Genomic DNA, 23,428 nt, shown 5'->3' with positions numbered 1-23,428 from the left:
CCAGCTTCACTGCTGGTGAGCTGACCCTATAAAAGATTTTAGGTGCGGGCCTGCTGGTGAGCTGACCCTCTAAAAGGTTGTAGGTGAGGGCCTGCAGGTGAGCTGACCCTCTAAAACATTATATGCCAGGGCCTGCTGGTGAGCTGACCCTGTAAAAGATTTACGGTGCGGGCCTGCTGGTGAGCTGACCCTGTAAAAGATTGTAGATGAGGGCCTTCTGGTAAGCTGACCCTCTAAAAGGTTGTAGGTGAGGGCCTGCAGGTGAGCTAACCCTCAAAAAAAAATTATATGCGAGGGCCTTCAGGTGAGCTGACCATGTAAAAGATTGTAGGTGAAGGCCTGCTGGTGAGCTTACCCTGTAAAACATTATATGCTTGGGCCTACTGGTGAGCTGACCCTGTAAAAGATTTTAGGTGTGGGCCTGAAGGTGAGCGGACCCTATAAAAGATTTTAGGTGTGGGCCTGCTAGTGAACTGACCCTGTAAAACATTGAAGGTGAGGGCCTGCTGGTGAGCTGACCGTCTAAAAAATAATATATGTGCCTTTATGTTTATCAGCTTTCCTCTGGTGGAGTAGAGAAGTCATGGTCAATCCAGCCCTTGTTCATTTTTATAAGAGTCAACCTGTCAGCATTTTCAGTTGACAGGCGGATACGCTTATCTGTTATAATGCCACCAGTAGCACTAAATACCCGCTCAGACAAAATGCTGGCGGCAGGGCAGGTCAGCACCTCTAAAGCGTAGAGAGCCAGTTTGTGCCACGTTTCCAGCTTGGACACCCAGTAGTTGTAAGGCACTGAGGGATCATTGAGGACTCTGACACGGTCTGCTATGTACTCCTTCACCATCTTCAAAAATGTTTCCCTCCTTGTGACACTAGGCCGCTCATCAGGGTGAGGGTGCTGGCGGGGTGTCATGAAACTGTCCCAGGCTTTGGAGAGTGTTGCCCTGCCTCTGTTGGAACTGCTGTGTGTTCCCCTTGTCTACCCTCCTGGCCAAGGAACTACGTACTCTGCCGCCAGCGTTGTCAGATGGAAATTTTTGGAGCAATTTTTCAACAAGGATCTTCTGGTATTGCACTGTTTTACTCGTCCTCTCCACCATAGGAATGAGAGATGAGATGTTCTCTTTGTAGCGGGGTTCGAGAAGTGTGAACAACCAGTAATCTATGTTGTCTAAAATGCGTATAACGTGCGGGTCGCTGGAAAGGCAGCCTAACATAAAGTCAGCCATGTGTGCCAGAGTACCAACAGGCAAGACTTCGCTGTCGTCATCAGGAGGATCACTCTCATTCTCCTCATCCTCTTCCTCCTCTTCTGCCCACCCACGCTGAACAGATGGAATTAAACTTCCATGGGTACTATCCTCTGTAGCGGAGGCAACCGTCTCCTGCTCCTCCTCCTCTTCATCGTCCAATTCGCGCTGAGAAGACGAACTGAGGGTGGTCTGGCTATCACCCTGTGTAATATCTTCCCCCATTTCCACCTCTTCCACATGCAAAGCGTCGTCCTTAATTGTGAGCATCTATCGTTTGAGTAGACACAGAAGTGGGATGGTTACGCTGATAATAGCGTTATCGCCACTCACCATCTGTGATTCCTCAAAGTTTCTTAAAATCCATGCCCTCGCTTGTGAATAGCGTAAGCTGACTGGAAAGGCGACGACCATGTTGCAGATGGTATTCCACTACTGCTCACAAAGCCTGGCCAACATGTGGAATGTTAAGTTACAGCGCGTGCTCACATCGCACAACAGCGTTGACAGACCGGCTGAAGCTGTTGATGACTTGCGGAAATGTGCACACAAGTGGCGCACCTTCACCAGTAGCTCAGGCAAATTGGGGTAGGTTTTGAGAAACGCTGAACCACTAAGTTTAAGACATGGGCTAGGCATGGGATGTGTCTGAGCTTGCTGAGCTCCAAAGCCGCCACCAAGTTACGGCCATTATCAGACACGACCATGCCTGGTTCTAGGTTGAGTGGTGAGAGTCACAGCTCAGTCTGGTCTCTTATCCCCTGCCACAGCTCTGCGGCGGTGTACTGTTTGTCCCCTAAACATATCAGCTTCAGCACGGCCTGTTGCCGCTTCCCCACTGCAGTGCTACATTGCTTCCAGCTACCGACTGATGACTGACTGGTGCTGCACGTGGATAATTCGGAGGTGGAAATGGAGGAGGAGGCGGAGGAGGTGGGGGTTGGAGCCATTAACGTAGGTGCTCGCGGAAACCCTGATTGACTTAGGGCCCCCAATCCTTGGTGTCAGTAGCACCTGTGCCATCCCATGGAACAACTCTCTCTCGGCCTCCACAACAATCACCCAGTGTGCTGTCAGGGAAATGCAGTGTCCCTAGCCGAATGCACTTGTCCATGTGTCCATGGTTAAGTGGACCTTCCCAGTAACTGCGTTGGTCAGGGCACATGTGATGTTACGGGACACATGTTGGTGTAAGGCGGGCACGGCACACCTTGAAAAATAGTGGCGGCCAGGGACTGTGTAATGCGGGACGGCCGCCGACATCAGGCTGCGGAAGGCCTCAGTGTCCACAAGCCTAAATGGCAACATTTCCAGGGCCAATAATTTGAAAAGCTGAGCATTTACGGCTATGGCCTGTGGGTGGGTGGCTGGGTATTTGCGCTTGCGTTCAAATGCCTGGGGTAAGGACATTTGTACACTGCGCTGGGACACGGAAGTGGATGTACAGTCGTGGCCAAAAGTTTTGAGAATTACATAAATATTGGAAATTGGAAAAGTTGCTGCTTACGTTTTTATAATAGCAATTTGCATATACTCCAGAATGTTATGAAGAGTGATCAGATGAATTGCATAGTCCTTCTTTGCCATGAAAATTAACTTAATCCCAAAAAAAACTTTCCACTGCATTTCATTGCTGTCATTAAAGGACCTGCTGAGATCATTTCAGTAATCGTCTTGTTAACTCAGGTGAGAATGTTGACGATCACAAGGCTGGAGATCATTATGTCAGGCTGATTGGGTTAAAATGGCAGACTTGACATGTTAAAAGGAGGGTGATGCTTGAAATCATTGTTCTTCCATTGTTAACCATGGTGACCTGCAAAGAAACGCGTGCAGCCATCATTGCGTTGCATAAAAATGGCTTCACAGGCAAGGATATTGTGGCTACTAAGATTGCACCTCAATCAACAATTTATAGGATCATCAAGAACTTCAAGGAAAGAGGTTCAATTCTTGTTAAGAAGGCTTCAGGGCGTCCAAGAAAGTCCAGCAAGCGCCAGGATCGTCTCCTAAAGCGGATTCAGCTGCAGGATCGGAGTGCCACCAGTGCAGAGCTTGCTCAGGAATGGCAGCAGGCAGGTGTGAGCGCATCTGCACGCACAGTGAGGCGAAGACTTTTGGAAGATGGCCTGGTGTCAAGAAGGGCAGCAAAGAAGCCACTTCTCTCCAAAAAAAACATCAGGGACAGATTGATCTTCTGCAGAAAGTCTGGTGAATGGACTGCTGAGGACTGGGGCAAAGTCATATTCTCCGATGAAGCCTCTTTCCGATTGTTTGGGGCATCTGGAAAAAGGCTTGTCCGGAGAAGAAAAGGTGAGCGCTACAATCGGTCCTGTGTCATGCCGACAGTAAAGCATCCTGAGACCATTCATGTGTGGGGTTGCTTCTCATCCAAGGGAGTGGGCTCACTCACAATTTTGCCCAAAAACACAGCCATGAATAAAGAATGGTACCAAAACACCCTCCAACAGCAACTTCTTCCAACAATCCAACAACAGTTTGGTGAAGAGCAATGCATTTTCCAGCACGATGGAGCACCGTGCATAAGGCAAAAGTGATAACTAAGTGTCTCGGGGACCAAAACGTTGACATTTTGGGTCCATGGCCTAGAAGCTCCCCAGATCTTAATCCCATTGAGAACTTGTGGTCAATCCTCAAGAGGCGGGTGGACAAACAAAAACCCACTAATTCTGACAAACTCCAAGAAGTAATTATGAAAGAATGGGTTGCTATCAGTCAGGAATTGGCCCAGAAGTTGATTGAGAGCACGCCCAGTCGAATTGCAGAGGTCCTGAAAAAGAAGGGCCAACACTGCAAATACTGACTCTGCATAAATGTCATGTAATTGTCGATAAAAGCCTTTGAAACGTATGAAGTGCGTGTAATTATATTTCACTACATCACAGAAACAACTGAAACAAAGATCTAAAAGCAGTTTAGCAGCAAACTTTGTGAAAACTAATATTTGTGTCATTCTCAAAACTTTTGGCCACGACTGTAGTCGCTGATGGTGCTTGCGAAGATCCAGGTGCAGGGCGGGAGGCATCCGGGCCTGAGTCTTGGACAGGGGATTGGCCAGCGCATAACACGGGGAAGAGAAGGCAGTGGTGTCACCCGCAGAAACTGATTGTGGACCCAGGTGTTTGGCCAACCTATTACAGTGCTTTAATGCCATGTGGTGGATTATGCTGGTGGTGGTGAGGTTGCTAGTGTTCACGCCCCTGCTCATTTTTGTATTGCACAGGTTGCAAATCACAATTTTTTTGTCGTCTGCACTTTCCTCAAAAAAGCACCAGACTGCGGAACACCTACCCCTTGAAAAGGGGATGCTCTGGGGAACAGTTGCAGGCCTGTTCCCTTTTGCCACCCGCCTGCCTCTTCCAGCCTGTTGCGGTGCAGCAGATCCCTCCCCCTCTGTACTGCTGTCCTCGCTCGGCTTTCCACCTTCCCAGGTTGGGTCAGTGACTTTATCGTCCACCACCTCCTCTTCCACTTCCTCACTCTGCTCATCCTCCTGACTTGTTGACCTAACTACTACTTCAGTGATTGACAACTGAGTCTCATCCTCTTCATCAACCTCTTGAGACAGTAATTGCCGTTGAGTTATTGGCAACTGTGTCTCATCATCATCCACCTCATTAAACAGTTATTGCCGTCCCCTACCGTCATCTTCTTGTGACTGTGGATGCTCAAGAGGTTGGGAATCAGGGCACAAGATCTCATGTCCCTCTTCAAGCGTGCTTGGTGAGAGGGCCAAATCAAGGTATGGCGCTGAAAAGAGCTCCTCAGAATATCCGAGTGTGGGATCACTTGTTTGCCCAGACTCTCCATGGTGGGAGGAAGGAGGATCTGGGTGAGGATTGTGTGGACCAGACTCTTGGCTACTGAGACTGGACTTGGTGGAAGACAGGGTGGTGCTTAACCGACTGGAAGCATTATCTGCTGCAATCCAACCGACCACCTGGTCACACTGGTCTTGACTTCAAGAGTCGTGTCCTGCACTGGCCTGCAAACTGGGACATGAAGCTAGGTATCGTGGATGATAGTTTTTCTTGTGCTCTGGCAGTATGCCATCCGTTTTTGTTTTTTTTTGTGGATCCATTGTAACAATGCCTAAAACGGACAAGAATAAGACATGTTCTATTTTTTTTGCGGGGCTACGGAACAGACATACTGATGCGGACATTTTTTGCGGACCCATTGAAATGAATGGGTCCGCATCCTATCCGCAAAAAAAAAACAGAACGGACACGGAAACAAACAACGTTCGTGTGCATGGAGCCTTACTTTAACAAAATGATGTTTTTTTATGTATTTTATTAGTGCCGTTTTTTCTTCACGCATGTGTATTGCATTGTTATGTTTTTCCTTTAGAGAAGGGTATGAAAAAAGTTCATTGCTAAAACACATGGACAGAAAAATGCACAGCAACTGAAAAGAACACACCATTATATAAAACTTGTGTCCTATGTTCAAAATTCCCATAGACTAAAATGCCTATTCTGGTCCGGCCATGGAACAGAGCAACGGATGAGGACAGCACTTTTGTGGCTCCATTGAAGTGAATGGGTCCGCACCCGTTCCGCAAAATAATCAGCTTGGATGTGGAACCAAACAACGGTCGTGTCCATGGGGCCTAACATTTATTGTTGGTGTTTTTCCTGCAAAGAAATGCACCCAAAACACATAAAAAAAAAACAAAAACTGTGTGAACCCAGGCTTATGCCTCTTTCACACGTCAGTGTTCAGTGAGTGATTTCCATCAGTGATTGTGAGCCAAAACCTGGTGCGGCTCTAAACACAGAACAGGAGCAGATCTTTCCTTTATTCCTCATCTCTGCAAAGGCTCCAATCCTGGTTTTGGCTCACAATCAGGCCTTTTGCACACGACCGTGTGTTCCCGTGGCCGTACTGCGGCCCGCATATGGCGGGTCCGCAATACACTGTACACCGGCCGTGTGCATTCCTCATCACAGATGTGGTCCCATTTGCTTGAATGGGTCCGCAAATCCAGAGATGCGGAACGGATCGGAACCACGGAACAGAAGCACTACAGAGTGCTTTCGTGGGGTTCCGTTTCGTGTTTCCATTCCGCAAAAAGATAGAACTTGGCAAGTGAATTGGGTCGCGATCCGAATGCGGCTGGACCACGGTCGGTGCCTGTGCATTGCGGACCGCAGCACAGGCAGCACACATTCATGTGCAAGAGACCTCACTGATGGAAATCATGGATCAAACACGGACTAAGGCCTCCTGCACATGAACGTGTGCGCCCCGTGGCTGTGCTGCAGCCCTCAAATTGCGGGCCGCAATGCATGAACACCGACTGTGGGGCAGCGGATCGTGGACCCATTCACTTTAATGGGTCTGCGATCCGCCCGTTCCACAAAAAGATAGGACATGTTCTATCTTTTTGCAGAACGGAAGTACGGGACGAAACCCCACAGAAGCACTCTGTAGTGCTTCCGTAGGGTTCCGTTCCGTGCTTCCGTTCCGCACCATTTTTGCATCTCCGGATTTGCGGACCCATTCAAGTCAATGGGCCCGCATCCGGATCTGCATATGCGAGCGCGATGACGTCAGCGAAGGTCCTTTTGCAGGTCCTTTAAGAAGAACAAAGAAGAGGATCCCGGCTGCGCGATCAAGTGGATGAGGTGAGTAATGTTTTTATTATTTTTTAACGCTCATTTCCCATTTCACTTTGCATTCTGTATTAAAGAATGCTATTAATTTCCCTTTTAACCATGTTATAATGGAAAATAATAAAATCTACAGAACACCTAAACCAAACCTGAACTTTAGTAAAGAAGTCTGGGTTCGGGTCTGGGTACCACATTCAGTTTTTTCTCACGCGCGTGCAAAGCGCATTGCACTCGCGCAGAAAAAAATGAACATCGAAACGCAATCGCAGACAAAACTGACTGCAATTGCGTACCTACTCGCGTTGGTTTCCCGCAATGCACCCTGAATGCATCCAGCCCTCACCCGCGACGCCCGTGTGAAAGAGGCCTAACTGCTGTATGAAAAATATTCATTGTATCCTATGAGAAGGAGCTTTACATTGCTCTTCCCTGCATGGAAGAGGTGACAGAGAGAAGTCTATCACAAGCAGGAGCCAGGGGAGACAGGCTGAAGCTGCATCACATAGGAATTCACTAAAACTCTACAGTGTTCTACGTAAGTCCAAAATCACTTTAGGGCTTCTGAAATTTGGATCTAAAACTTAAAGGGGCTGTCTCACTTTAGCAAACAGCTTTTAACATGTAGAGAATTTAATACAAGACACTTGTATTGTGATTGGCCATATTGCTTCCTTTGCTGGCTGGATTCATTTTCCCATCATTAACCCCTTAGGGACTTAGGGCATACCGGTACGCCCTGTTTCCCGAGTCCTTAAGGACCCAGGGTGTACCGGTACTTCCTAACTTTAAAACGCGATTGCGGCCGCGGCGGGGGTTAATTGGAACAGGATGTCCGCTGAAATCATTCAACGGGCATCCTGTCACAACGCCGGGGGGTCCCGTGACCCCCCCGTGTCGGCGATCGCCGCAAACCGCAGGTCAATTCAGACCTGCGGTTTGCGGCTTTTACCTGGTGCGGCAGCGGCGGGCGGCGGTGCCATCGGTCCCCATGCGGCTGTAGGGGGGACCTGATGGCATGGAAGGCAGCGCGATGTCTAAGGAAGGCATCGCGCTGCCTTCCGGTGACGAGCCTGTGAGATCCAGCCCCCTGGATCTCACAGGCCCCGGAAGCTGTATGAGTAATACACACAGTATTACTCATACAGCCAATGCATTCCAATACAGAAGTATTGGAATGCATTGTAAAGGATTAGACCCCCAAAAGATCAAGTCCCAAAGTGGGACAAAAAATTAATTGAAAAAAAAAGTTCCCCCCCCCCAAAAATTTTAAAGTTTCAAGTAAAAATAAACAAAAACGTCATTTTCCCCAAATAAAGTAAAAAAAATTGGTAAAAAATAGGGGGAAAAAAAAAAGTATACATATTAGGTATCGCCGTGTCCGTATCGACCAGCTCTATAAACATATCACATGACCTAACCCCTCAGATGAACACCGTAAAAAAAAAAAAAAAAAATTGTGCTAAATAAACCACTTCTTTGTCACCTTACATCACAAAAAGTACAACAGCAAGCGATCAAAAAGGTGTTTGGTACTATTTTGGTGGGCAATCTAACCGTCACCTCATCCCGCAAAAAATGAGCCCCTACCACCCAACAAATAAAAAAACTATGGCTCAGAATATGGAGACACTAAAACATAATTTTTTTGGTTTTAAAAAAGCTGTTATTGTGTAAAACACATAAATAAAAAAAAGTACACATATTAGGTATCGCCGCGTCCATATCGACCGGCTCTATAAAAATATCACATGACTTAACCCCTGAGATGAACACCGTAAAAAATTAAAAATAAAAACTGTGCTAAATAAACAATTTTTTGTCACCTTACATCACAAAAAGTGTAATAGCAAGCGATCAAAAAGTCACACGCACCCCAAAATAGGGCTAATCAAACCGTCATCTCATCCCGCAAAAAATGAGACCCTACCTAAGATAATCGCCCAAAAACTGAAAAAATTATGGCTCTCATATTATGGAAACACTAAAACCAGATTTTTTTTTTGCTTCAAAAATGAAATCATTGTGTAAAACTTTATAAATAAAAAGAAAGTATACATATTAGTTATCGCAGCGTCCGTAATAACTTGCTCTATAAAAATATCACATGACCTAACCCCTCAGGTGAATACCGTAAAAAAATAAAAATAAAAACGGTGTAAAAAAAGCCATTTTTTGTCACCTTACATCACAAAAAGTGTAATAGCAAGCGATCAAAAAGTCACACGCACCCCAAAATAGTGCCAATCAAACCGTCATCTCATCCCGCAGATGTAGGGTACAAAATATACATAAACCTCTTAATTGTATGTATACTAATGCCAGAAGCCTGACTAATAAAACTGGGGAACTGGAATTAGTGATGTGTGAGGAGGACTATGACATAGTGGGAATAACTGAGACATGGCTGGATGATAGCTATAACAGTGGGAATAACTGAGACATGGCTGGATGATAGCTATGACAGTGGGAATAACTGAGACATGGCTGGATGATAGCTATAACAGTGGGAATAACTGAGACATGGCTGGATGATAGCTATAACAGTGGGAATAACTGAGACATGGCTGGATGATAGCTATGACAGTGGGAATAACTGAGACATGGCTGGATGATAGCTATAACAGTGGGAATAACTGAGACATGGCTGGATGATAGCTATGACTGGGCGGTTAATGTACAGGGTTACAGTCTGTTTAGAAAGGATCGTCAAAACCGGAGAGGGGGAGGGGTCTGCCTTTATGTAAAGTCCTGTCTAAAGCCCACAGTCCGAGAAGATATAAGTGAGGGACATGAACATGTGGAGTCGAAATACATGGAGGCAAAAATAACAATAAATTACTAATAGGAGTTTACTATAAACCACCTAATATACCAGAGTCCACAGAAAATCTACTACTAAACGAGATAGACGAGGTGGCAGATCATAATGAGGTGGTTATTATGGGGGACTTCAACTACCCAGATATAGACTGGGAAACTGAAAGCTGTACATCTCATAAAAGAAACAGGTTCTTGGCAGTGGCGTCTCTAGCTTTCAAATTTTGGGGGGGCCAGGACAAAAGTAGGGGGGGCAGCTATAACAACGATACATTTACACAAGTACGCTTAGAAATGCTGCAATACTTTACCCAATACCTAAAACCGCAACAGGGAAGAAAAGTCCAGCTGTCTGTGGATGACACTTTTATAGAGAGGGGGATCTGTGGATGACACTGCTATGGGGGGGGATCTGTGGATGCCACATACCGTATATAGCATCTTATGCTATATGTGTCATCCGCAGATCTCCCTCCCCGCTTCTCACAGGAGTGTTCATATATAAAATAAACATATTTCACATGAAAACTTGCTGTTACTTGGCTTGGCCCCTTGGGGATCTCCGACACCACTTCAACACTTTGGCCGGGGGCTCGGCGGAGCTGATGTTGTGTTTTATCCTAATGAGAAAGATTTCATAATAAGGATTTGGTGAAGGGGCAGAGGGATAGCAGAGCAGGGAGAGGCTGGTGCTTCTACTAGGGGGTCATACCATGGGGGAGTAATAAAGCCCACCATAATGCCCCCCCCCCAGTAGAAATAATTCTCCTTATAATGTGCAAAACATACCCTCTTATGCCCCCAGTTGAGCTAATGTCCCCCATAATGTGCCAGTATAAAATACCCCTATATAGTGCCCCAGTAAATGCCTCCATAGTGCTCCTCTCCCCCCTCCCTGCTAGTGCCCCTCATAATGTACCAGTATAAAATGCCCCATATATGGTGCCCCAGTAGATGCCCTCAGTGTCCCCCATAATTTGCAAGTATAAAATACACCTTCTTAGTGCCCCCCGTAGATGACTCCATAGTACTTCTGTCTCCCCTTCTCCATAGTACCCACTATAATGTGTCCCAGTATAAAATGCTACTGTACAGAGCCCCCCATATAAAACACCCCTAATTTGTGGCCTCAGTAGATGCCCCTATAGTGCCCACCAATAATGTGCCAGTAATAAGTGCCCTCAATAACGTGCCACTGCCTGTAACAAGAGCCCCCCAATGTACCAGTAATAATCCCCCATCACGTGCCAGTAACAAGAGCCCCATCACGTGCCAGTAATAAGCCCTCCATCACGTGCCAGTAATAAGCCCCCATCACGTGCCACTAATAAGCCCCCCATCACGTGCCACTAATAAGCCCCCCATCACGTGCCACTAATAAGCCCCCCATCACGTGCCAGTAATAAGCCCCCCATCACGTGCCAGTAATAAGCCCCCCAATGTGCCAGTAATAAGCCCCCCATCACGTGCCAGTAATAAGCCCCCCCATCACGTGCCAGTAATAAGCCCCCCCCATCACGTGCCAGTAATAAGCCCCCATCACGTGCCAGTAACAAGAGCCCCATCACATGCCAGTAATAAGCCCCCCATCAAGTGCCAGTAATAAGCCCCCCATCACGTGCCAGTAATAAGCCCCCCATCACGTGCCAGTAATAAGCCCCCCATCACGTGCCAGTAATAAGCCCCCATCACGTGCCAGTAATAAGCCCCCCATCACGTGCCAGTAATTAGCCCCCCCATTACGTGCTAGTAATAAGCCCCCCCATTACGTGCTAGTATTAAGCCCCCCATTGTGCCACTATTAAGCCCCCCATCATGTGCCAGTATTAAGCCCCCCCCATCATGTGCCAGTATTAAGTCCCCCCCCATCATGTGCCAGTATTAAGCCCCCCATCATGTGCTAGTATTAAGCCCCCCATTGTGCCACTATTAAGCCCCCCATCATGTGCCAGTATTAAGCCCCCCCATCATGTGCCAGTATTAAGTCCCCCCCCATCATGTGCCAGTATTAAGTCCCCCCCATCATCATGTGCCAGTATTAAGTCCCCCATCATCATGTGCCAGTATTAAGTCCCCCCCCATCATCATGTGCCAGTATTAAGTCCCCCCATCATCATGTGCCAGTATTAAGTCCCCCCCCATCATCATGTGCCAGTATTAAGTCCCCCCCATCATCATGTGCCAGTATTAAGTCCCCCCATCATCATGTGCCAGTATTAAGTCCCCCCCATCATGTCAGTATTAAGTCAGCCCCCCCTCATTGTAATAAGCCCCCCAATGTGCCAGTAACACTATTGTAAAAAAACAAACAAAAAAAAAACACTTATACTTACCTCAGTGTCAGCGATGCGATGCAGACTCTTCCTGTGTCCCGCGCTGTAAGGCTCAGGCGGCGCGATGACGTCATCGCGCCGCCTGCGCCGGCCTCTGATAGGCTGCCGGTCTAGTACCTGCAGCCTATCAGAGGAAGGGGAAGGGACACGCCTCTCCCTCCCCTGCACCTCCACTGGCACAGGCAGGTTACAATGGAGATGAGCGCAATGAAAGCGCTCATCTCCCTGTGCCCGGCGGCAGCGGCGGCTCACTTGGGGGGGGGCATTTTAGTTGGGGGGGCACAGCATGATGTAGGGGGGGCCGTGGCCCCCTCTGGCCCCCCCTGGCGACGCCACTGGTTTTTAGCAATAACCAAAGACAATTACCTTTCCCAACTGGTTCAGGACCCGACTAGAGGGACGGCCATACTGGACTTAGTATTTACCAATAGACCTGACAGAACAACAGACGTGCAGGTTGGGGGACACCTGGGAAATAGTGACCATAAAGTAATAACCTTCCAATTATCATTCAAAAGAGCGTTTCTACAGGGAGGAACAAAAATACCAAACTTAAAAAAAGCTAAATTTAGCCAACCAAGAGAGGCCATAGGCGTAACTAACTGGGACAAAGTCCTCAAAAATAAAAAATACCGCCACAAAATGGGATATTTTTAAAAGCATCCTAAAATCTAATTGTGAGAGGTACATACCTTATAGGAATAAAGTGTTAAGGAACAAGAAGAAACCAATGTGGATAAATAGAACTGTACAGAAAGCAATAAGTGACAAAAAGTAAGCATAAAACAGGAGGGTAGCAAGGAAGCACTGTCTGACCCAGGAAGAAGTACAACAGCGACTTAAAAAGATTAAAATAGACAAATCGCCAGGACCAGATGGCATACACCCCCGTATCCTAAGAGAATTAAGTAATGTCATAGCCAGACCCTTATTTCTGATATTTACAGACTCTATACTGACAGGGAATGTCCCACAGGATTGGCGCATAGCAAATGTGGTGCCAATATTCAAAAAGGGTCCAAAAACAGAGCCTGGAAACTATAGGCCGGTAAGTTTAACATCTGTTGTGGGTAAACTGTTTGAAGGTTTTCTAAGAGATGCTATCTTGGAGGATCTCAATGAAAATAAGCAAATAACGCCATATCAGCATGGCTTCATGAGGGATCGGTCATGTCAAACTAATTTAATCAGTTTCTATGAGGAGGTAAGTTCTAGACTTGACAGCGGTGAATCAATGAATGTCATATATCTGGACTTCTCCAAAGCATTTGACAATGTACAGCATGAAAGGTTAGTATATAAAATGAGAATGCTTGGACTGGGAGAAAATATCTGTATGTGGGTAAGTAACTGGCTGAGGGATATAAAGCGGAGGGTGATTATTAATGGTACACACTCAGATTTGGTCACTGTCACTAGTGGAGTACCTCAGGGGTCAGTATTGGGCCCTATCCTCTTCAATATATTTATTAATGATCGTGTAGAAGGCTTGCACACTCAAATATCAATTTTTGCAGATTACACTAAACTGTGTAAAGTAAGTAACACGGAAGAGGACAGTATACTGTATGTATGTATGTGTATATATATACAGTTGCAAGAAAAAGTATGTGAACTCTTTGGAATGATATGGATTTCTGCACAAATTGGTCATAAAATGTGATCTGATCTTCATCTAAGTCACAACAATAGACAATCACAGTCTGCTTAAACTAATAACACACAAAGAATTAAATGTTACCATGTTTTTATTGAACACACCATGTAAACATTCACAGTGCAGGTGGCAAAGGTATGTGAACCCCTAGACTAATGACATCTCCAAGTAATAATTGGAGTGAGGTGTCAGCCAACTGGAGTCCAATCAATGAGATGAGATTGGAGGTGTTGGTTACAGCTGCCCTGCCCTATAAAAAACACACACCAGTTCTGGGTTTGCTTTTCACAAGAAGCATTGCCTGATGTGAATGATGCCTCGCACAAAAGAGCTCTCAGAAGACCTACGATTAAGAATTGTTGACTTGCATAAAGCTGGAAAGGGTTATAAAAGTATCTCCAAAAGCCTTGCTGTTCATCAGTCTATGGTAAGACAAATTGTCTATAAATGGAGAAAGTTCAGCACTGCTGCTACTCTCCCTAGGAGTGACCGTCATGTAAAGATGACTGCAAGAGCACAGTGCAGACTGCTCAATGAGGTCAAGAAGAATCCTAGAATGTCAGCTAAAGACTTACAAAAGTCTCTGGCATATGCTAACATCCCTGTTAGCGAATCTACAATACGTAAAACACTAAGCAAGAATGGATTTCAAGGGAGGATACCACAGAGGAAGCCACTGTTGTCCCCAAAAACACTGCTGCACGTTTACAGTTTGCATAAGAGCACCTGGATGCACAGCAGTACTGGCAAAATATTCTGTGGACAGATGAAACCAAAGTTGAGATGTTTGGAAGAAACACACAACACTATGTGTGGAGAAAAAGAGGCACAGCACACCAACATCAAAACCTCATCCCAACTGTGAAGTATGGTGGTGGGGGCATCATGGTTTGGGGCTGCTTTGCTGCGTCAGGGCCTGGATGGATTGCTATCATCGAAAAAAATATGAATTCCCAAGTTTATCAAGACATTTTGCAGGAGAACTTAAGGCCATCTGTCCACCAGCTGAAGCTCAACAGAAGATGGGTGTTGCAACAGGACAACGACCCAAAGCATAGAAGTAAATCAAAAACAGAATGGCTTAAACAGAAGAAAATACACCTTCTGGAGTGGCCCAGTCAGACTCCTGACCTCAATCCGATTGAGATAGTGTAGCATGACCTCAAGAAAGCGATTCACACCAGACATCCCAAGAATATTGCTGAACTGAAACAGTTCTGTAAAGAGGAATGGTCAAGAATTACTCCTGACCGTTGTGCACGTCTGATCTGCAACTACAGGAAACATTTGGTTGAAGTTATTGCTGCCAAAGGAGGTTCAACCAGTTATTAAATCCAAGGGTTCACATACTTTTTCCACCTTGCACTGTGAATGTTTACATGATGTGTTCAATAAAAACATGGTAACATTTAATTCTTTGTGTCTTATTAGTTTAAGCAGACTGTGATTGTCTATTGTTGTGACTTAGATGAAGATCAGATCACATTTTATGACCAATTTATGCAGACATCCATATCATTCCAAAGGGTTCACATACATTTTCTTGCAACTGTGTGTATATATATATATACTACAGAGAACAGGATGCTGCTACAGATGGATCTGGATAGATTGGAGGCTTGGGCAGATAAGTGGCAGATGAGGTTTAACACTGACAAATGTAAAGTTATGCACATGGGAAGGAATAATGCAAGTCACCCGTACATACTAAATGGTAAAACACTGGGTAACACTGACATGGAAAAGGACTTAGGAATTTTAATAAACAGCAAACTAAGCAGTAGAAACCAGTGTCAGGCAGCTGCTGCCAAGGCCAATAAGATAATGGGTTGCATCAAAAGGGGCATAGATGCCCGTGATGAGAACATAGTCCTACCACTTTACAAGTCACTGGTCTGACCACACATGGACTACTGTGTACAGTTCTGGGCTCCTGTGAAAAAGGCAGACATAGCAGAGCTGGAGAGGGTTCAGAGGAGGGCAACTAAAGTAATAACTGGAATGGGGCAACTACAGTACCCTGAAAGATTATCAACATTAGGATTATTCACTTTAGAAAAAAGACGGGGAGATCTAATTACTATGTATAAATATATCAGGGGTCAGTACAGAGATCTCTCCCATCATCTATTTATCCCCAGGACACAGTGTGCTGTCCGCATCCGCATTTCCGGAGCGCGCCGCCGATCTTCCGGACCGCGTCTCCGGAAAAAATATAACCTGTCCTATTCTGGTCCGCAATTGCGGACAAGAATAGGGATTTTTATGGGGATGCCGGCCGGGTGTATTGCAAATTGCATTGTGCCATGCAGTGCCCCCTTGTTTGCCATCCAGTGGCCCTGTTTGCCATCCACTGCCCCCTTGTGCCATCTAGTTCCCCCATTGTTATCCATTGCCCCCTCATGCCATCCAGTGCCCCCTTGTTTGCCATACAATGGCCCTGTTTACCATCCAGTGCCCCTGTTTGCCATTCAGTGCCCCTGTTTGCCATCCATTGCCCTCCTTGTGCCAACCAGTTCCTCCATTGTGCCATGCAGTGCCCCCTTGTTTGCCATCCAGTGCCCCTGTTTGCTATCCACTGCCCCCTTGTGCCATCTAGTTCCCCCATTGTTATCCATTGCCCCCTCATGCCATCCAGTGCCCCCTTGTTTGCCATCCAATGGCCCTGTTTGCCATCCAGTGTCCCCATTGTGCCATCCAGTGTCCCCATTGTGCCATCCAGTGTCCCCATTGTGCCATCCATTGCCCCATTCTGCCATCCATTTCCCCTTTGTGCCATCCAGTTACCCCATTGTGCCATCCAGTTTGCCATCCAGTGCCCCCTTGTGCCATCCAGTGCTCTCATTGTGCCATGCAATGCCCCCTTGTTTGGCCATCCAGTACCCCTGTTTGCCATCCAGTGCCTCCTTGGGCCATCCAGTACCTTTTTTGGGCCATCCAGTGCCCCCATTGTGTCATCCAGTGCCTGACTTGTGCCATCAATTGACCAACTTGTGCTATCCAGTTCCCCTATTGTGCCATCCATTGCCCCATTATGCCATTCATTACCCCCTTGTGCCATCCAGTGCATCCTGTTTGCCATCCAGTACCCCCTTGTGCCATCCAGTGCCCCCTTGTTTGCCATCCAGTGCCCCGTGTTTGCCATCCAAAGTGCCCCCTGTGACATGCACAGCTTAGCGATCAGCCTCTGTGACTGATCGCTATGCTGTCACTCCTGCACAGCGCTTACATCGCGCTGTGCAGGGTTCAGTACAGGCTTCACATAGAAGCCTGTACATTACAGAGAGTGGCCGGCGCTCCTGCACACTAGCATTCAGCCTAGTGCGCTGTGAAGACTGCCGGCCAGCGCTTTCTCCAGCAGGAGGCGGTGAAGTCACTAGTTATGATCCGTCTCCTGCTGGAGAAAGGAAGAGAAGACAGGAAGAGAAGAAGACGGACTTCGGCCGGAAGATAGAAAATCCATCAGGAGGGACCTTGTGACCGGGAGGTGGATGATCGGGATCTCCAAACTGGCTGCACTGTGGAAGGTAAGTATAAGCCCACCAACCTTCCCTTCACAGGTTAGATTTAGCCAGCAATTATTAGGTTTGGACCGGAGAACTCCTTTAATAAAGGCCCTTAGCTGGCGGCGGATCCGCTGAAGTTATGAAGAGGTGCAGGCCTCTCCATAACTTTGGTGCATCCAGGGCCAGTTCTAAATGTATGACAATTACGACAACTGCAGAAGCAGTAAGGTTTAACAGAGATCAGGTAGTTTCTGGCTTCTGAGGCCTAAGAAGAAGGAGCACATGGACTTGCTTCCTCTCTCCTCACACACTCACTCTACTCTTCAAAGGGTTAGGGGCGGGGCCAGCCCACATCTAACCTCCGACCAGGGCTGAGCCAGGGTTTGTTAACCCTAGCTTTGCCATACATACACATTATACTGGGTGGAAGACACAACATAGTAATATAATACATGATATAATACATTACATAACATCTATGAACAAACCTATTTGCAGATATCCCCCTGCACTGGGGTACTGCACACTCAGACTGTGAGAAATAAGATTCTCTGGTCTGATAAAACTAAGAATGAAGTTTTCGCCTCAAGTTATGCATCATGTCTGCAGAAACCAGGCACTGTTCATCACCTGCCCAACACCATCCCTACAGTGAAGTATGGTGGTGGCAGCGTCCTGCTGGGGGACAGGGAGACTTGTCAGGTTTGAGGGAAAGCTGAATGGAGCAGAGTAAGGAGATATTCTTAATGAAAACCGGCTTCAGAGTGCTCTGGACCTCAAACTGGGGCGAAGGTTCACCTTCCAACAAGACAATGACCCTAAATACACAGCCAAGACAACACAGGAGAGGCATAGGGACAACTCGGTAAATGTCCTTGAGTGTCTCAGCCAGAACCCACTGAAATGTCCACATCCCACCTGACATCTGCAGAGAATGGAGGCAGAATATCCTCAAAGGTGTGCAAACCTTGTGGCATCATACCTAAGAAGACTAGAGGCTGTAATCACTGCCAAGGGGGCTTATCTAAGTCCCGAGGAAAGGGTCTGAATACTTATGGCAATGCAAGATTTTAGTTTTTGACTTTCCAAATGTACTGTATATACTGGGAATATTGTGCATTGTGCACAGTGATGTCACACAGTATAGGGATAATAAACACAGTGATGTCACACAGTACAGGGATAATAAACACAGTGATGTCACACAGTATAGGGATAATAAACACACTGATGTCACACAGTACAGGGATAATAAACACAGTGATGTCACACAGTATAGGGATAATAAACACAGTGATGTCACACAGTACAAGGATAATAAACAGTGATGTCACACAGTATAGGGATAATAAACACACTGATGTCACACAGTATAGGGATAATAAACACAGTGATGTCACAGTACAGGGATAATAAACACAGTGATGTCACAGTACAGAGATGATAAACACAGTGATGTCACAGTACAGAGATAATAAACACAGTGATGTCACAATACAGAGATAATACACACGGTGATGTCACAGTACAGAGATAATACACACGGTGATGTCACAGTACAGGGATAATACACACGGTGATGTCACAATACAGAGATAATACACACTGTGATGTCACAGTACAGGGATAATAAACACAGTGATGTCACAGTACAGGGATAATAAACACAGTGATGTCACAGTACAGGGATAACAAACACAGTGATGTCACAGTACAGGGATAACAAACACAGTGATGTCACAGTACAGGGATAACAAACACAGTGATGTCACAGTACAGGGATAACAAACACAGTGATGTCACAGTACAGGGATAATAAACACAGTGATGTCACAGTACAGGGATAATAAACACAGTGATGTCACAGTACAGGGATAATAAACACAGTGATGTCACAGTACAGGGGTAATAAACACAGTGATGTCACAGTACAGGGATAATACACACAGTGATGTCACAGTACAGGGATAATACACACAGTGATGTCACAGTACAGAGATAATACACACAGTGATGTCACACAGTATAGGGATAATAAACACACTGATGTCACACAGTATAGGGATAATAAACACACTGATGTCACAGTACAGGGATAACAAACACAGTGATGTCACGGTACAGGGATAACAAACACAGTGATGTCACAGTACAGGGATAACAAACACAGTGATGTCACAGTACAGGGATAATAAACACAGTGATGACACAGTACAGGGATAATAAACACAGTGATGTCACAGTACAGGGATAATAAACACAGTGATGTCACAGTACAGGGGTAATAAACACAGTGATGTCACAGTACAGGGATAATACACACAGTGATGTCACAGTACAGGGATAATACACACGGTGATGTCACAGTACAGAGATAATACACACGGTGATGTCACAGTACAGAGATAATACACACGGTGATGTCACAGTACAGAGATAATACACACGGTGATGTCACAGTACAGGGATAATACACACGGTGATGTCACAGTACAGAGATAATACACACTGTGATGTCACAGTACAGGGATAATAAACACAGTGATGTCACAGTACAGGGATAACAAACACAGTGATGTCACAGTACAGGGATAATAAACACAGTGATGTCACAGTACAGGGATAATAAACACAGTGATGTCACAGTACAGGGATAATAAACACAGTGATGTCACAGTACAGGGATAATACACACAGTGATGTCACAGTACAGGATAATACACACAGTGATGTCACAGTACAGGGATAATAAACACAGTGATGTGACAGTACAGGGATAATAAACACAGTGATGTGACAGTACAGGGATAATAAACACAGTGATGTCACAGTACAGGGATAATAAACACAGTGATGTCACAGTACAGGGGTAATAAACACAGTGATGTCACAGTACAAGGATAATAAACACAGTGATGTCACAGTACAGAGATAATACACACAGTGATGTCACAGTACAGGGATAATACACACAGTGATGTCACAGTACAGGGGTAATACACACAGTGATGTCACAGTACAGGGATAATACACACAGTGATGTCACAGTACAGGGATAATACACACAGTGATGTCACAGTACAGAGATAATACACACGGTGATGTCACAATACAGAGATAATACACACGGTGATGTCACAGTACAGAGATAATACACACGGTGATGTCACAGTACAGGGATAATACACACGGTGATGTCACAGTACAGAGATAATACACACTGTGATGTCACAGTACAGGGATAATAAACACAGTGATGTCACAGTACAGGGATAATAAACACAGTGATGTCACAGTACAGGGATAATACACACAGTGATGTCACAGTACAGAGATAATACACACGGTGATGTCACAATACAGAGATAATACACACGGTGATGTCATAGTACAGAGATAATACACACGGTGATGTCACAGTACAGGGATAATACACACGGTGATGTCACAATACAGAGATAATACACACTGTGATGTCACAGTACAGGGATAATAAACACAGTGATGTCACAGTACAGGGATAATAAACACAGTGATTGTCACAGTCAGGGATATTAAACACAGTGATGTCACAGTACAGGGAAACAAACACAGTGATGTCAAAGTACAGGGATAACAAACACAGTGATGTCACAGTACAGGGAATAACAAACACAGTGATGTCACAGTACATGGGATAATAAACACAGTGATGTCACAGTACAGGGATAATACACACAGTGATGTCACAGTACAGATATAACAGGGATAATACACACAGTGATGTCACAGTACAGGGATAATAAACACAGTGATGTCACAGTACAGGGATAATAAACACAGTGATGTTCACAGTACAGGGATAATAAACACAGTGATGTCACAGTACAGGGATAATAAACACAGTGATGTCACAGTACAGGGGGTAATAAACACAGTGATGTCACAGTACAAGGATAATAAAACACAGTGATGTCACAGTACAGAGATAATAAACACAGTGATGTCACAGTACAGGGATAATACACACAGTGATGTCACAGTACAGGGGTAATACACACAGTGATGTCACAGTACAGGGATAATACACACAGTGATGTCACAGTACAGGGATAATACACACAGTGATGTCACAGTACAGAGATAATAAACACTGTGATATCACAGTACAGAGATAATACATGGTAAATCTCACAGTGATATCACAGTAGAGAAAATATATTTGACTTGTGTAGTTAGGTCTATAATCTTTGCCCCCTCTAAACTCTAAAACTAAAATCTCCAGGTTTCAGCAAGAATATTTCACATCTTTACTATTTGTTCCAATGCGTAAATTGGTTAAATGGTTTAAATTAAATACATATTTGTCTATTGCATAGCAACTTTCTAATATACTTTAAGCTTCAATTCCTTCTTTCTGCTTGCTTTAGTGTATGGAGCCAATGGCTGAAAACCTGTCCTGATTATGTCTAACTGAAACCGATGTAGGGCTCATTACAATGGACATAGTTCATTCACTGACAGCAAATGAAACACAAAGTATATTAGAAAACTCCAGCATCTTTCATCGTGCAATCTTAATTTTTTTTTCACATCTTTATCCTGTATATATGTACAAAATATATAGTATTGTGTGTGTAAATGTGTATTTTTTATTCTTTTACAGGACACAATGGCCTGGTAGCGGTGAGTTTTATGACATTTTTTTGTTCTGTAAATCATTTAACTGCTGCATGTGCAAGCAAATTCCATAGTAAGAGTAAAGTGCTGACCATAGTAAAATACCCCCTGTAAAGGTGCTTACATATACACTGTAAGTTACCACTACAGTCATTTATTAACTGTATACTTTATCCACATTAAAAAAGACTGATTCTGCATTTTTCCTTAATAACATAAATTCTGCAATGTAAAGTAATTTGTCCTTCTGTTTCCAACAATTTTGTATAAGAAAGGTCAGTATGTATTATAGAGTAGGTCTGAAATAGACTAAAAAATAATTCACATTTATACCGTACAAATATAAGGGGGCAATTACCCAGCTGTGTTGTTTTTGGAGGTTAAGCCTTCTGCTAATGGTTGACCAAGGAGGCATGGGCTTGCCCAAAAAATTATTGTATGATGCTCAAGTAAGGCCTCATGCACACGACCGTTGTGTGCATCCGCGGCCGTTGTTCCGTTTTCCGTTTTTTTTCGCGGACCCATTGACTTTCAATGGGTCCATGGAAAAATCGGAAAATGCACCGTTTGGCGTCCGCGTCCGTTATCCGTTTTTCCAGTCCGTGAAAAAAATATGACCTGTCCTATTTTTTTCACGGACAACGGTTCACGGACCCATTCAAGTCAATGGGTCCGTGAAAAATCACGGATGCACACAAGATAGTCATCCGGCTCCGTGATCCGTGTCCGTGATCCGTGTCCGGTTTTTCCTATCATTTTCAATGCAAACTTGACTTAGTTTTTTTTTTTCACTTTTTCATGTCCGTGGATCCTCTAAAAATCAAGGAAGACCCACGGAAGAAAAAACGGTCACGGATCACGGAACAATGGAAATCCGTTTTGCAGACCGCAAAAAAAAACGGTCGTGTGCATGAGGCCTTAGGCCTCATGCACATGACCGTATTTTTTTTGCGGTCCGCAAAAACTGGTTCCGTTTTTTCCGTGATCCGTGTCCGTTTTTTATCCGTGGGTCTTCCTTGATTTTTAGAGGATCCACGGACATGAAAAGTGAAAAAAAAAACTAAGTCAAGTTTGCATTGAAAATGATAGGAAAAACGGACACGGATCACGGACACGGATGACTATCTTGTGTGCATCCGTGATTTTTCACGGACCCATTGACTTGAATGGGTCCGTGAACCGTTGTCCGTGAAAAAAATAGGACAGGTCCTATTTTTTTCACGGACTGGAAAAACGGATAACGGACGCGGAAGCCAAACGGTGCATTTTCCGATTTTTTCCACGGACCCATTGAAAGTCAATGGGTCCGCGAAAAAAAACGGAAAACGGAACAACGGCCGCGGATGCACACAACGGTCGTGTGCATGAGGCCTCAGTTTTTTTTTTCACTTTTCATGTTCGTGGATCCTCCAAAAATCAAGGAAGACCCACAGAAGAAAAAACGGTCACGGATCACGGAACAGCGGAAATCCGTTTTGCGGACCGCAAAAAAAAACGGTCGTGTGCATGAGGCCTAATACTGCCATACAGTGCTCCTATAATACTGCCATATAGCACCTAA

The 23,428-nt window shown here is 45.2% G+C and overlaps 1 protein-coding gene across 1 annotated transcript in view; it reads left to right on the top strand.

The window, feature by feature from the left end:
- Positions 1-23,428, top strand: part of PYROXD2 (pyridine nucleotide-disulphide oxidoreductase domain 2) — a 113,621-nt gene that overhangs the window by 8,109 nt on the left and 82,084 nt on the right. Inside the window, exon 2 of the mRNA XM_040437144.1 lies at positions 21,854-21,873. Coding sequence (XP_040293078.1) covers positions 21,854-21,873 — 20 coding nt within the window. The remainder of the gene's footprint in view (positions 1-21,853; positions 21,874-23,428) is intronic.

This window comes from Bufo bufo, chromosome 6 (genome assembly GCF_905171765.1).
Source record: "Bufo bufo chromosome 6, aBufBuf1.1, whole genome shotgun sequence".
Taxonomy (NCBI): Eukaryota; Metazoa; Chordata; class Amphibia; order Anura; family Bufonidae; genus Bufo; species Bufo bufo.
This window is presented reverse-complemented; position numbering and strand designations above follow the sequence as displayed.